General features: G+C 43.0%; 1 protein-coding gene across 4 annotated transcripts in view; it reads right to left on the reverse strand.

The window, feature by feature from the left end:
• TBC1D4 (TBC1 domain family member 4) overlaps positions 1-10,448 on the reverse strand; it is a 197,465-nt gene extending 187,017 nt beyond the window's left edge. For 3 of the 4 annotated variants that reach the window (XM_063697413.1, XM_055360483.2, XM_004054604.5), the window contains exon 1: positions 9,057-10,420. In XM_063697413.1, coding sequence (XP_063553483.1) covers positions 9,057-9,554 — 498 coding nt within the window. In that variant the 5' untranslated portion in view covers positions 9,555-10,420. Of the gene's footprint in view, positions 1-9,056 lie in introns of all 4 variants that reach the window. The other variant, XM_004054602.5, reaches the window with a different exon arrangement.
• Positions 10,449-16,878: the final 6,430 nt, after the last annotated feature.

The raw sequence follows: 16,878 nt of genomic DNA on the forward strand, positions 1-16,878 counted from the left end.
GTATCTACTAAAAATACAAAAATTAGCTGGGTGTGCTGGCAGGAGCCTGTAGTCCCAGCTACTCAGGAGGCAGAGGCAGGAGAACTGCTTGAACCTGGGAGGCGGAGGTTGCAGTGAGCCGAGATCGCGCCACTGCATTCCAGCCTGGGTGACAAAGCAAGACTCCGTCTCAGAGAAAAAAAATTAAAATAAAAAAAAGAATCGTGGATGGAGTTAAAAGGGTCATGCCCACCACCACCACTATGTTCATGCCAACAGACTTTTACAAAATTCCATATGACAGCCAAAATAAAATCTGTACAAAATAAAATATGTCTGCAAATAAAATCTGTTAACAGCCTTAGAAGGAGCTAACAGGAAGGGGCGAGGACCATAACTAGATACTCTCTCAGGAAAAAGAAGGCCAGCTTCCATGACTAGAAAGAAATCCAATCAGGCAAGTAGTGCACAATCTGTAAAGAGTTAGGCAACAAGCATTGGGTGGTCTTCAATGGGAGCAGCAGAATCAGGGAGTTCCAACACAGAATAATGAGGGATCCAAACTGGTCTCCTAAAGAACTTGCTACTGGAAATCTGGGAGCAATAATTACCTGGAGAACCAAGGAGAAAGGCTATCAGTTTAATTCAGGTAAACTCAGGAAAAGCTCTCAGACTGCCCAGCCAATGGGAATTAAATGACTGAAACCAAGGCAAGAGATGAGTTGAAAAAGCTGGGAGCCATGTAAGGACCAAAAACAATTTACTCATTGATATTTATTTATTTAGAGACAGAGTGAGCTGTCGCCCAGGTTGGAGCACAGTGGCACAATCACGGCTCACTGCAACCTCCACTTCCCAGGTTCAAGCAATTCTCATGCCTCAGCCTCCTCCTGGGTAGCTGGGATTACAGGCATGCACCACCACACCTGGCTAATTTTTGCTATTTTTTTAGAAGAGATGGGGTTTCACTGTGTTGGCCAGGCTGGTCTCAAACTCCTGGTCTCAAATGATTCGCTAGCTTCGGCCTCCCAATTTTTACTGATTTTTAAAAGGTCCCAGCCATAAATGTATTTGTCCAAGTTACATAACCCATTATTAAAAATATATATGAAGATACAATTGTAAGATACAAAAGAAGATACAATTGTGAGATATAGAAGATTTCTAGATTTGTTCGACCAGAAGCACTGTGTTTGACTTAGAAGCTGAGACTGATAGTAAACTATTCACAAATTATGTAATATTGATAGCACAAAGTTTCCATGGTCCTAACTTAGAGAATTTTTAAAATTTGTGTGAAAATTCACAAAAGTTAAAAGTGAAGACTATTCAACTGGTTAAGGGTATCCACAAAATAAAAACGCTAAAGCAGCAGCCAATGTAGGCTCCTATTTTTAGCCAGAAAGATTCCATTACTTAGAGATCCTCTTTCCAACCCCAACATCTTGCAAGAAGTGAAACTTGGAAGAGATCAGTAAAACAGTAATAACAACCCTGATTTCCTTCTGCTGAGACTGCACAAACCTATGGCAAGATTATCTGAAATGAAACCAACCAAAGTTTTAATCCTATATTTTGTCCCTGTCATATAATCACAGATATCAAAGACATATTAAAAGATATTCATATACTTTATAATTCAATAAAATAAATTCAAATTCATGGTTTACTTGTTTTTAAATGTAGATCCTAATGATCTTTTATTCTAACCTAAAATTATAATGGTTATAAATATTATAGACTCATAGTTTATTCCCCTGCCATACTTAAAGACACTAAATCAAAGATACACCAGAGTTCAGCTTTACCAGCCCAACAAATCACACAAACTTTTTTTATTTCCCCTTAAAATGGAAAGTACATACTGGCATAACTATACCCAAGTGTGCATTCAGCACTAATTATTATTTTACAAACTTAATAAGCATATTTACCTGCGGAGATTTTTAATATGAGTAGGAAAAAGTGATAGTATAAAAGCTGACAAGACCAACAACTAAAAACTAATTTTCAATAACTGCATTCTAGTGTAGCAGGTAAGAAAACTGGCCGGGCGCGGTGGCTCACGCCTGTAATCCCAGCACTTTGGGAGGCCGATGCGGGCGGATCACGAGGTCAGGAAATCGAGACCATCCTGGCTAACACGGTGAAACCCCGTCTCTACTAAAAATACAAAAAATTAGCCAGGCGTGGTGGCCGGCGCCTGTAGTCCCAGCTATTCGGGAGGCTGAGGCAGGAGAATGGCGTGAACCTGGGAGGCGGAGCTTGCAGTGAGCCGAGATTGCGCCACTGCACTCCAGCCTGGGCGACAGAGTTAGACTCCGTCTCAAAAAAAAAAAAAAAAAAGAAAGAAAACAAGCTTTAGAATCTGCCTGGACAGAAATATGCTTCTACCAGTACAGGTCTTGTGACCTTGGAGAAATAATTTAACCTTTTTTTTTTTTAATCTCACTTTGTCGCCCAAGCTAAAGTGCAGTGGTACGATCTAGGCTCACTGCAACCTCCATCTCCCGGGTTCAAGCGATTCTCCTGCCTCAGCCTCCCAAGTAGATGGGATTACAGGCGTATGCCACCATACCTGGCTAATTTTTGTATTTTTAGTAGAGATGGGGTTTCACCATGTTGGCCAGTCTGGTCTCGAACTCCTGACCTCAGGTGATCCGCCTGCCTTAGCCTCCCAAAGTGCTGGGATTACAGGCATGAGCCACCACGCCCGGCCCATAAATTAACCTTTCTATATCTCAGTTTTCTCATCTATAAAATGAAGGAAATACTGGTACATACTTCACCCAGTTACTGTGAAGCTAAAGGGTGATCTCCTAAGAGAAGCAGTGAGAGTAGTGCTATCACCTAGGAAGAGCTCAATAAACGTTCACTTTTAAGGAAATGCATTAAGGAGCTACTCAGACAAACTTGACAGTGCAATGTCAACATACCATATTACATACCATATTCCAACCTTAAAGTAACAAGCCAATGACATCCTTAGAGTTGGCACATCCCAGTGAGGTATTAAATGTGTATACATATTTTATGCAGACCACATGTCAAGCAAAATCCTTTACTTGGTCAAATAAGTCTGAATATATTATTACATTAAATAATAATTGATCTGTTCTTCACTTTCCAAGGGGCTACATCCAAGTAACTGCATGTTGGCTTGGTTCAGACATGCCAACATAGTCTAAAGGAAAGGGGACTCTGAAACTACCAGCCAGATATTTTTAAACAAACAGAAGCCTTGAGGTTTTTTTAAGTAAATAAAATTGTTTGCAGTAATTATTTAGGCTGGCCATTATCTTATTCACTAAATTGCCCAACTCTACTTCTTTTTGCGTGATTTTCTTAATAGCCAGTATACTAAGCATGCTGCTATTTTTCTGACTTCATTCTTTTACTTATGAGGTAAATAATACACCAGATAATCTAGAAAATTCATGGAAATCATCAGTTTCCTCACCAAGCAATTACTCATTCCAAAATGAGAAAAGGGCATGTGAACAGACTCTGCCTTACTGAATGGTGTTATTTCTCAGGCTGTAAATCAAGCTTTAATTTTTTCAAAAACTATCATAATCTGAAATTAGGATATACGGGTTGCGTATCCTTTATCCAACCTACTTGGGAACAGAAGTGTTTCAGATTTTGAATTTTTTTTTCAGATTTTGGAATATTTGCATATACATAATGAGATATCTTAAGGATGAGACCCAAGTCTAAGTATAAAATTCATTTATGTTTCTGGCTGGGTGCAGAGGCTCATACCTGTAATCCCAGCACTTTGGGAGGCCCAGGCGGGCAGATCACTTGAGGTCAGGAGTTTGAGACCAGCCTGGCCAATATGGTGAAACCCCATCTCTACTAAAAATACAAAAATTAGCTGGGTGTGGTGGTGCACTCCTGCAATCCCAGCTACTTGGGTGGCTGAGGCAGGAGAATCACTTGAACCTGAGAGGTGGAGGTTGCAGTGAGCCGAGATCGCGCCACTGCACTCCAGCCTGGGTGACAGTGCGAGACTCCACCTCAAAAAAATAAACAACAACAAAAAAAAAACTTCATTTGTGTTTCTATACACCTTATACACATAGCCTCAAGGTAATTTTATACAATATGTTTAATAATTTTGTGTGTTTTGACTGTGATCACATGAAATCAGGCGAAGAATTTTCCACCTGTAGTGTCATGTTGATGCTCAAAACGTTTCTGACGTTAAAACACTTTGGACTTCAGATTTTTAGGTTATCTGTATTCCCCTCAAAATGAACTGTTTATTCCACCTGCAGAACTTAAAACTTTTGGCTGAAAGGCAAAGTTTTCATTCAACATTTGCATGGTCTTATGATGTCTGGCAGAATAATGTCTATATCAGGAAAAGGATAGGCAAATCATTAAGCTAGAAGATGAAGAGCTTCTTAAAAATATTCCAGAGTCAAATATTATTTCTCCTCACATTCCACTTGAACTTTCAAGTCTGAGAAAGACTACAAAAATATCCAGGGGAACAGAAATGGTCATAAAGCCAACCAAATGAACCAAATAACTTAGCACAGGGTTTCTAAAACTGTGGTCACCCGGCCAGTAGTTTGAGCATCACCAGAGAACTTGTTAAATCAGAAATTGAGGGTAGGGTCCAGTGGTCTCTTTTAAGAAGCCCTCTAGGTAATTCTGACACACACACTGAAGTTTGAGAATCTCCGGTTTCTGATAATCAAGCCCTGACACTGAACACCTTCAATTTTCAGCTTAGGGCTCCTATCATAATGTGCTCCATTGTGGCTGGGAGTCTCTGGGCTATGTTTGTGCCTTTCCCCCAGATATTGCAGTCAAGATTCTACCACAGAGCCAAGGCAAATTAATCTCCACTTCAGACTGCAAGGAGGAGAGAGAATAAAAAATGAGTACAAAAAAAGAGATAGATCTATCTGTCCACAGAACAAACTTCTTAGAAAGCACAGAGAGGTGAAATCTTCCTGGTTTCAATTTCTCTGGTATTCTTACTAGTATATTCTCAAAGCTACTAACCATCAACTTTGAAAAAGAACTGAAAAATGACCTTCTAAAAATATATTGACAAAAAAACTGGTTACGTGAATAAAGCTCAGATAGTAATACACGTTTTTAAGAGAACTGAGAGTTGGGAAAAAACTGGCATTAAATTTTTTTTTTTAATCTTAACACAATTTGTAAAGTCTCTTTAAAATCATTCTTGCAAGCTTCAGTAAATAATACACAAAAACAACCAATAAACATAATAACAATCATGTTTTTACCTTTTAAATGATTGTTCATCCTATAATTATAAAATATAATGATGCTTCAAAACTCACAGGCAAATGTTAATTAAAAATTAACATAACAAAGTCTCATATTTTCAATAACAACTCCTGCTTTATTTTTTATTGTGGTAATATATGTATAACATAAAATAACTTTTTAACAGAAAAATTTGGGTAATGCCATACTGACTCTTTTTGCAAGTGGATAAATATTTACAGAGTATTAGTGACCTATCCTAGACCTTTGGGAGAGAATCAGATATTCTTGTTTCCCCAATCAGTTTAAGTCTATAACTCACTTCATGCCAATGGGATTAAGCCCTTTTCCCAGTTCAAATATTCAAGTTTAGCTGAAATGTGCTAAGCCTGACATTCCTCCTGTATAAGACTACATAGGCTTGACTAGAGACAGATCTGCATTGGCATACATTTCACCCGCATCTCCATTTCTCTTTGCACCTTGGAGAAACAGTGGTGCATTGAGCCATTCTGGTTGAATGCTTCTCCTGACACACATCCTTAAATTGATTCTGACCCAAAGGGAGGTGTGGAGCCAAGAGGGAACACATCACTGTGGCAACTCCCCACAATAGACCCCCAAGCGATTAGTACAGCACTCCCAGCTCTAAGGTCAAATGTAGATCCAACTCCAATATGTGAGTAGATACTCTTGAAAACATTATCATTTTATATTAGTAACCACAATCCTCCAACTCAGTGTCTCTGCATGAACACAAACTTTGCCATGGTGACCATATATCCCGGTTTGTCCTGAACAGTCCAGGTTTATTACTCACAGTGCTTGTATAATTATTAGTGGTGCCCCTTTTGACAATAAAATTGTCCCATATCAAACAATAAAGTATACGGTCATCCAACAGATAGGGCCATTGCATTAAAGGAATAGGTATGACAGACAAACCACAGGCAAGTATGTTAGGGTATATTTGCAGGTCTACTGCTCTAGGCTACGTTTGTAGACTTTGTAGACTCTGTCAAGGACTGAGGGAAACACTTAGGAGACTCTCTTAACAATGATCTTAAGTCCAAATAAATAATTCTCCACTTCAAATGTAGAACTCAGAACAAAGCAAACAGCAGGTCTTCCTTCTGATTTCAAGGGTCCCTAGAACTATCCACAGCCAACTCTGCATGAAGCATACTGCTGGATGATAATATGTTGAACTGACCCCTTTAACATGTCCAGCTGCAGAATCAACACTTCTGGGAATTTTTCTGCTAAATTCTTCAAAAAGGATGGTCCCAGCTTCCCCTACTATGACAGCCATATCAAACGAACCTGGATGCTCTAAAGGAAATACAGCAAACAGCACATAGTGTCAATGACTGCGCTTGTCCACTCAACAAATATTTATGCCAAAGATCAAAAGTGGCCGCTCATGGATCTCTGAAGCCATCTCTCAGATGTGTATTGTTTGGCCCAGATAGGATTCTTAAATGTTTACAATATTTGCCAGTACTTTAAAATGTGGGGTCATATATAAAAATTCAGATGTCCACTCTCTCTTGGGAAATCAGCAGCTCTAGCAACGCTAGACTTGCATCCTATTCATGCAATTTCCATGTGGAGCTAAGTAGCACCTTGAGAAAGGCCACCCACTATCCAGTCCTCCATGGTCCTCACTCAACCCTCTTCTTCGTTATTTGAGTTTGTAACCACAGATTAATGGTTGGAGATGCTCTCTAGAGATGCTACATCTGGCCCTTCAAATTAATAATCCTCTATCAGGGAATCTCTTGGTTAAGAGCAAATAGTAATTCATATCTTTAGATCAAACACTCATCTGGGAAAAGGCAATAAACAGGAAAGTTAGAGGTTTTCTTGAACTTCTATGAGAAAGTCATATGACTACCACTGCTCCCACTGGACTAAAAGGGGGAAGTGAGCCTAAACATATTAATATTTATATAGTTCAGCCTCTAACGCTTAAATATATAATGGAGGAAAATAAAGGAATGTTTATAATTGACTTCCTACCAATGAGACCAAGAGGAACTCAACAGCAGCTGTTGAGAACTAAAAGTGCCAGGACCATCAATGAGATTAGCAACAATGTGTCATGCATTAGATGTCGCTGGGGGGAAATAACTTTAACAGAAACCCCAAAGAGTCATGAAAAGTTCCTTAAAGTCCTGGAAAAATGCAACTGGCTCCTCTTTACCACCAGAACCAGAAAAATGTAATACAATAAAATGTAATAGCTTTCAGAAACTTTCCAATTTTAACATATGTGAAAGCTAAAAATAAGTTTTGAACAAATGTTCACAAAATGAAATTCATTAAATCGTGGTTAGGATCTTGAAATAATTTTAGTACGATATTTTGCCATAAACATAACAGTTATGCCATAAACATAACTTCACATTAGGAGTTCTGATTGTTGGGCGCCTGTAATGCCAGCTACTGGGGAGGCTGAGGCACGAGAATCACTTGAACCCGGAAGGTGGAGGTTGCAGTGAGCCGAGATCGCACCACTGCGCTCCAGCCTGGGCGACAGAGCGAGACTCCGTCTCAAAAAAAAAAACAAAACAAAACAAAACAAAAAACTATTTTTCAAAGTAACTGATGAAATCTAAGGCAATGAACTATTATTTTCTTCAATTCAACTACAAGCCTTTTGTGAAAACTGTTGAACTAAGTCTTTCAATTACAGACAGAAGAATTGTGAAATAAAAAAAATTAAAGCCATATTTATAGGATGTTTTTCTCATCTGACTACGATTAATTTCCCAGTTACCAAAAGAAAGCCACATGGTGCAACCTGAGACTTTATTTATATTTAGACAACACTATTTTTCCAAAGAACCTAAAGTACTGTGCAAACAGTAAATAACCATTTTTAAAACAGCATTTTGGAAGCTTTTGATATGGGGGGGGAGAAAACTCATTACAAATTAAAGGGGAAAAACTCTGTTTTCAAAGACACAATCACTGCATAGTCAAGTTCTCCTCTCCCTGTTCCATAAGGACCATATCTGTTTTTAAGGAAGTAAAGTTTACTGTTTGGTAATTCGATTTAGAAGACTCTGGAAAAAAAATATTAAAAACAAAAGTGAAAAAAACATTTAAAAAATGATATTAGAAACCTGTTCTACTACACTGCCTCCAATAAGTGTTTAAAAACCGCAAAAAAAGGGCTTCTATCCATTCAATATCCAAATGTAGAATCCTTCTTTGCAGACAATCTGACGATGTCTAGTAACTTTTCCCTAAGCCCCGCTCGGAAATTGCCTCCCAGACCGGAGACCTGCAGGTGCTGCTGCGAAGATGACGCGACCAGCCAAACCGGTTAAGGATTTGACTGCGATTGAGAACTAGTGAGGACCTCTAGGAACCCAACCTTCTGCGTTCATACACGCGCTCGCGCGCACACGCACACACACACACACACACACACAAGACACACACACACACGGCAAGCAAGCCATCTCCGGTCACACTCCAGACACCGCCGTCCTCCCGGGACGCGCGCTCCTCCACGCGCGCTTCTTGAACGCGCCAGCTCCCCTTCCATCCCGGGACCGCTGTCCTTTTCCCTCCGGGTCCCTGCTGTAGCCGGCCGGCCGCTCCCGCCGCTCGCCCAGCCCCCGAAACGCCTTCTCTCCCACTCCCAAGGTCCAGGGAAGGGGACCAGCCGGCGCTTGAGCGCGCCACGTGGAGCGCGCGCGCCTGCAGCCAAACCACAGTCGGTCCTTAAAGTGGGGTCCCCGCCCTTCCCGCCCTGCTCCCCGATCCCCCAGGGCCGAGCCCGCCCCCGCGCCTCCGAGCCCCTGTCTTGCCTGGCTGGGGTCTGTGGCGCGGAAAACGTGGCAGGCCATCTGCGACTCGGGGTCGTCGGGCTGCGCCTTGATCAGGTAGGCAAAGTAGGTGAGGTCGTGGCTGTTGTGGATGAAGCGCGAGATATGCTGCGCCTTGTGCTCGAAGATGAATACCGCCGGGTTGGGCTGCGTGGCCGACGGACTAGTGCCCCCCGAGGCCCCAGCGCCCGGCGCGGGGACACAACGCAGGAAGGGCGCGCTGAGCACCAGGATCACCTCGCGGGCCGCCGGCGCCCCGCAGCCGCCCGCCTCGGGCTTCTGGCTGCGCCTGCGGATCTCGGCCATGAGCCAGGGCAGCATAGGCAGCGTGGTCCTGTGGTCCAGGCACGACCCCCCAACGTACCACAGCCGGAACCGCTTATCGCTTGGCTTCCCGGGGCCGGGCTGAGCTGAGACGCCCGGCTCGGGCTCCAGGGGGTGCGGGAACGGCTCATCCTGAATGCAGCTGGGCGGCTCCATAACTCTCGCCTCACCAGGGCACCGCGGAGGCCGGCCGGGCGCACCGCGCCCCCCACTCCCGCGCAGAAGGCGCCGCCGAAACTGTGCCAACTGCCGCACCCGGCTCCCGCGCCTGCCTGGGAGCGGCGCGACCCCGAACTCCGCGCTTCAGCAGCCCTGCCCCATGCAGCACTTCCACGGGCGCGGCTCGGAGGCTCCGGCGGCGGGCACCGAGGCAAGCGCCCGGCAGGCGAGGGCGGGTTAAATGGGCATCCTCCTCCTCGGGCTGGCGCCTCGGGCAGGACCTCCCCTTCCTCCGTCGCGGGTTTGCAGGGTCAGAGGACCACGCCGAGGGTCCCCGCGGCCGCCGGCTCCAGCGCTGCAGCCCCGCTGCGGCCGCCGCGCTCGCCTCGGGCAGACACTGGGTGGCTGGGCGGGGAATGGGGCTGTGGGCGGGAGGGGGTGACTTGGGGCGGAGCTGACTCCTACCAGGGTGACCGGCTGTCACCTGGAAGGTCGGGGCTGCAGGGCTGCGGCGCGGTCAGTCCTCAGGAAAGGCCTCCGGCAACTACTCCAGTGGAAAATAACAAAAACAAAACGTGGCCTCGCGGGGGCCGCTCCTCCTCCCGCCGCAGCTGCAGCCCAGCTCGCTGCTCCTCCTCCTGCCGTTCCCGTCCCTCCCTCGCTCCTTCCTTCCTTCCTTCCAGGCTGCTTCTTTAATCGGGCTGCTACCCCGCCTCCCGTCCGGCGGGCGGAGAGCGTCGCCTGCAAAAGCTTATCCGTGAAGCCGCCTCTCCGCCTCTTCCTTCGACCCCCGCCCTTGGGGCTGCAGCTCAGAGCCTGGCGCGGGCACTGCCTGGACCCACTTGGCCTCTCTTGAGTCGCCGCGATCTCCGTCTCCTCCCGGGCGTCTCTGCTGCCCCCTAGAGAGGGGGCCACTCGCAGTGGAGAACTGGGATTTTTTTTTTTTTTAACAGTATTTGCTTGGTTTCAGTTCCTTCTAAAGCCCACACATTAATTTCTGAATTATCTTTCCTAATAATCTCAAAAAACGCTCGTGTTTTCAATCACAATATTATAAATTCCAGTTCCAAATTTCACTTTAAAACATAATATCGACAGCTTGAATCTTCCTAGTTATTAAAGCAGCCAACTTCTTAAAATATGGAAAAGTTATGTTTTATTTATTTTATATCCCCAGTTGAGAGCTAATGTAGAGATTTCTTGTTCTTTTATATATATGTGGTAATACATATTTCCAAAGAACTAAAAAAAAGTTTGGAATAATTTGATCATTGTAATTTTAAGACAGGTAGACAAGTATTCTCCCTTTTTACTCATACCGAATGATAATTAAGAATTGGGTAAGAAGTAAAGACAAAATAAATAAGAAAGACACAGAAGTTCCTGACTTTCTCCTAAGTGCTTACAGGAAGAATGAAAACTCGGGTTTCTTGGGTTTTAGTTTAATGAGTTCTCACTTTTTATAAAGCCCTGGGACCACTTTTTCCCTTCTATTTATTTAAGATCAATATAACCAACTGCCATTGTTCTTATGCTGAATTTCTGGTTGCACTCTGATGGCTCTCTTCTTAATAGGTATCTAAGTTCCAAGATGGAGACATTACTAATTGATTAGGTTAAGTCATTTGGTTGAACCACTTAAAAAACCTTTGTTCAAAAAGACCCATGTCTTCAAAGAAGCAATGAAAAGTTCTTGGAAGGTAGACTGAGACCTTCTAGAACCTTCCCAGAAACTCTGTTACACAGATCCCATTTCCTTAGGCTACATATCTGAGACATAAAAGAAAGGAACAAAGATATGGAGAAAGCATGGAAGTCTTGTAGACTCTACGAAATCAACCAGCTTGGGAGCTAGGACTGAATTAATAGCTCCAGCAGGCCAGTTCCTACTGGCATAATAAAGTGAAGTAACAAAGAACACCCTTTCACTGTGACAGAAAAACAGAATTGTCTTTTATTACATGACATGCTAAGTATGATTGCTTTCTGCTTGAGAATGCTCCTCATTCTTTCTATTGTTATGTTTTTTGTTTTTGTTTTTGTTTTTGTTTTCTGAGACGGAGTCTCGTTCTGTCGCCCAGGCTGGAGTGCAGTGGCGCGATCTCGGTTCACTGAAACCTCCACCTCCTGGTTCAAGCAATTCCCCTGCCTCAGCCTCCCGAGTAGCTGGGATTACAGGTGCACACCACCATGCTCAGCAATTTTTTTTGTATTTTTAGTAGAGACGGGGTGACCTCAGGCAGTCTGCCCAGCTCAGCCTCCCAAAATGCTGGGATTACAGGCATGAGCCACTGCACCCAGCCCTGTTAGGTTTATCTTACTGAATGCTACTGAGCATTTTTACTGTCTGATCCTCTCTGCATCCTCACACATGGGCAGATAGTCCTTTCCTGCCCTCCTTGAAGTTAGCCACAATCATATGACTTGTTTTGACAGTGAAATGTGAACAGAAGTGACTTGGGTAGAAGCATTTAATTGCCAGTAGTCGAGGCTCCTGCCCACTCTTCTCTCCAGTGGCCAACATGGAGACATGTCCAGGTAGAGGCGCCTTGTAACCAAAGCAGCCCCTTGTAACCAAAGCAGCCCCAAAGGCTGAGCCAACACACATCAGACAGCTGTCCTGGAGAATCTCCCAGGCCTACAGCAGACTCCTCAGGAGTAAGAAATAAACTTTTGTTCCGCTAAGCCACTGAGATTGTAGATTGTTTTCTACTGTGTTATTAATCTCTCTTATCCCGCAAATAAAATTGTTATACTCTAGCATTAATATGTTTTATACAAATTGTTTTATAATCATTCATAGATTTATTTTACTTAGTACACACATGAACTAGATGGTAAGCTATTAGTTTCTTACCACCATTGTATCACTTGCAGAGCTTTACAAAATTACATCTGCATGAAAAGTTCCCAGTTATATATTTGATCACTTAAATTTAGAAAACAGTAAGAGGGCCAGGCTTGGTGGCTCCACATCTGTAATTACAGCACTTTGGGAGGCCAAGGCAGGCAGATCACTTGAAGTCAGTAGTTAGAGACCAGCCTGGCCAACATGGTGAAATCCTGTCTCTACTAAAAATACAAAAAATTAGCCAGGCGTGATGGCGGGTGTCTGTAGTTCCAGCTACTCAGGAGGTCCAGGCGGGAGAATCACTTAAACCCAGGAGGTGGAGGTTGCAGTGAGCCAAGATAGCGTCACTGTACTCCAGCCTGGGAAACACAGCCAGATTCCATCGAGAGGGAGAGAGAGAGAGAGAGATAGACTTCCTAAAGCGCAAAGCTCTACTCTTTCTGCCTATTTTATTTTTGCTCCTCATTCCCCTACTCTCACTTCCACACAGTCTCCCTATTCCCATAGTACATGTTCATGTTTTTATGGGGCTTCACCACCTTCTTCCTCTCCCCAACTGCCTTTTCTTCCCACTGCCCCACAACTTGCATTTCCTCATCCTTCACTGTTTCAAGACCCATTCTTCAAGACCCAACTCAAGAGTCATCTCTTCTGTGAAGATCTTTCTTACTTTGCCAGCCAGAGCTAATGGCCTTCTCTCCTTTGCCCCCTTTTCTATGCATTTCACTATTATAACTCTTATCATTCTTTAGAATTTTGGGGTGATTTGTCTGCATTCCCACCACAACAAAAGCATCTTGAGAGAAGGGATTATTTTTCCCCCACATGTGAGTCAGTAGTTCCTCTGAAGGGATTATTTGTTTGTCTCATACTTTCCTCCAGTAAAAACCACAGTAGCGGACACTAGGTAGGTGATAAATACTGAATGAATGAGTGGAGTTAAATAAATAGCAGATTAGAATTTAAGAAACTAAAGAGGGATGTTTTGATATCAGAGAGGAGATATGCCAAATGATTTAATTAGCTAATTTCAGGTTAACCTACTAAATATATCCATCAACTAATTATAAAGTACTAAAAAATAATAGAACACCTCCCAAAAATTGTAGTGGAGTTCTAGCTGGGGATGACACACAGAACCCAAGCATTTGTGATTAACAGAATGTCAAGATATTCACAAGGTTTTTCCTCATTGTTCCCTGTGACCTTCCTTCAGCCCAGGCAGCCAGGGCATTCCATCTTCCCACTTCAGGGAAAGGATGACACAGCAGAACACAGAGAACAAAAGAGTTCATTCTTAGCTTTCAGGCGAAAAAAACCCAAGGACCTGGCAAGGCAGGCAAAAGATTTAAAATATATTATATGCTCCAAGAGTCGGTTTCTCTTGCTCTAGACACTAAAGAAAATTTCCCCAAACTTGGGAGATAGAGGAGAAGAATGGGAATAAGAGGGCTTAGGTCTTGTGGATCTCCAGGGAGGGGACCTAGGCTCTGTCTCTTCTGGTTAAGTCAGTGGAGGGGGGCATAGTTCTCCAGAGCAGAAGCTGTGCTGCTCTTTCCCAAGGGTAGCCCAGGAAACCTGCAAGACCTCAGTGTTTCTCCCATGCCCATCATAGAGAGGGAGCAGAAGAAGGGGAGGGGGCATCTAGGCAGCAGACCTTAAACAGCCTCTGGAAATGCCCTGTATGCAAAGGGAGCACTGGATGTATCCTCATGTAGCCAAGGAAGAGCACAGAGACAAACCAGAGTCAGTGAACTGAAAAGCCCTTGCGGTCAGGACAAGGAGGACAAGGCAGTGACTATGTTAGCTGATGCACTGGCTACACCTACCAGGACATACAGCAAAGGCTCAGATTGATAGCCCTACAGGAGGTCTAGAAATCATCTCATCCAGCCTACTAGCCTAAAGCTAGAAGACAGAAACCTCCAAAAGGAAATTCTACCCACCCCCCGCCGACCAAAAAAAAGGTGGTACTGGGCAGAGACAAAAGATGGCATAGAATACAGAGTACAATTAAATTCCTAGCTACTATGAATGATTGGTTTGATTCAGAAGGGCTTTGCATCTACCCACAGACCAAATACAGGAAAATACTAGATACATTTTTTAAAAGAACTTAAGCAACTATGAAAACTAGAAGGAAACATTTCTAGATGCCAGAAATGAAGAGTTAGGCAAAAACCACAATGGTCAGTGGCAGCGGAAGCCAACAGCTTCTGAGGCTATCAGATCTAGAAATACGGGTGGGTAGCCGGGACCCTATTTTCACAGTCATGCAAGATTATAGATGAGTCTAATAGAAGTTAGGACCTGGAACTGAGCTCCCTGATTAGAGACAAAAGCTGCTGACTGGCAAGCTGTCTCATCTATAAAACAGAGTGGAAAACGTTCATCAGCCATTATGGGAAAGCAGTGAAGAGTCTGGCAGAGCCCAGATTAACTTTATGTGCATCATGGGAGAAACTGAAGTTAAGAAAATAATAAAAACAGCTTTGAACGAGTGAAAATGGAAAATCTCCCTGGGGATCATGAACCAATCTCCAGAGGACCCAGTCCTTCTTCATATCTGAGTTATGTGTTCCTCTCTGTTGGCCCCATTTTTAGTTAATAAAGTAGGCTGGACTAGAAAGGTTGATCTCGGTTCAAATATTGGCAAGGATGTTAACTGGGAATTTATTGACATTGTTTTCCCTTTGACCACTAAGCCAGCAAAGAAACCCTGCAAGGTCAGTATTACACACATCAGTGTCTCTCAAACTGGATGTTCTTAGTAGCCTGTCTGTAGTGAGGAATCAGACAGGTCAGAGATTCTCGGAATCTTAAGGGACCACTCTATTACCATTAGAAGAAATTCTTACTGCTCCACAATTAGAGACAAGCACATTCTAATTTTTATGTGTGTCTTAACAGGTATCCATCAGGATTGGCCATAAACCTACCACAATCAGGCTCTTTCCTCTCTTCCTTGAGGCTGCAAAAGTTTATACAAGCTCCAAATTAATGTTCTTACAGCTCCACTCACAGCAGAAAAGTGAACACTTCCATCCTGGTTGCCCAGGAAAAAGTTTCAATTTAGTTTTGAATGGGTTTGGTTGGCTCAGCTTAATTAAATGTCCTTTCCTGGAGAAATCATGGTACCAAGAATATTCAGTATTCTGGTTGGCCAAGCCTGGGTCTTATGGCCACCTATGGAGATAGCTTCAGGGTAAGTTCTAACTGTGTTCAATAAAAAGAAAATTCCTTATGTTATTTTATATTATTCAGTAGAGCAAAACATGCTGATTCTGTAGAAGTAGAGAGTAGAGGCCAGGCATGGTGGCTCACGCCTGTTATCCTAGCACTTGGGAGGCCAAAGCAGGCAGATCACTTGAGGTCAGGAGTTCGAGACCAGCCTGGCCAATGTGGCAAAACCCTGTCTCTACTAAAAATGCAAAAATTAGCCTGGCATGGTGGCATGCACCTGTAATCCCTGCTACTCAGGAGGCTGAAGCAGGAGAATTGCTTGAGCCTGGGAGGTGGAGGTTGCAGTGAGCTGAGATCACACCACTGTACTCCAGCCTGGGCAACATAGTAATAAGACTCCATCTCAAAAAAAAAAAAAAAATGTACAGAGTAGAAAGGTGGTTACCAGGGGCTGGAGAAGCGGGGTTTGGAGGTGATATTGGTCAAAACTAACAAAGTTTTAGTTAGATAGGAGAAATAAATTCAAGAAATCTATTTACAATATATTGATTATAGTTATAATGATATATTGTAGTCTTGAAAAATGCTAAGAGTAGATTTTAAGTGTTCTCACCACAAAATAGTAACTGTATGAGGTAATGTGTATATGAATTAGCTCAATTTAACCATTCCACAATGTATATATACTTCAAAACACCATGTTCAACATGATAAATATATTACAGTTTTATCTGTCATTTTTTTAAAAAAAGAAGAAAGACTGCTTGTGCTTGCTACATAAAAGAAGAAGAAAAGAAAGGAAATAATAAAGAGAACTCCAAAAATCAGGAAAATTGAGAATTGGGAAAACAGTAGAAAAAAACAGCAAATCATCAATATCTTTTCATGTTTATTGATCATCTAGATTTCTTCTTGAAGGATTTGATGCTCCTATCTTTTGCCTGCTTTTAAAACTGGGGTCAAATGATAGAATCTCCCTGTATTAGGGATAGCAGCATTTTATCCAACATATGTTTCATATATTTTTCCGAGTTTATCATTATTTTTTGTGGACACAAAAAAGAAAGAATACAGATCTTTTTTCTCCAAGCACTCATGAAATATTCAGAAAAATTAACCACATCTTGTCTTTTGACATTGTTTAAGATGTCTTAAGGCCAGGCATGGTGGCTCATGCATGTAATCCCAGCACTTTGGGAGGCCGAGGCAGGTGGATCACGAGGTCAGAAGATCGAGACCATCCTAGCTAACATGGTGAAACCCCATCTCTACCGAAAAAAAAAAAAA

The sequence above is a fragment of the Gorilla gorilla genome, chromosome 14 (genome assembly GCF_029281585.2).
Source record: "Gorilla gorilla gorilla isolate KB3781 chromosome 14, NHGRI_mGorGor1-v2.1_pri, whole genome shotgun sequence".
Taxonomy (NCBI): domain Eukaryota; kingdom Metazoa; phylum Chordata; class Mammalia; order Primates; family Hominidae; genus Gorilla; species Gorilla gorilla.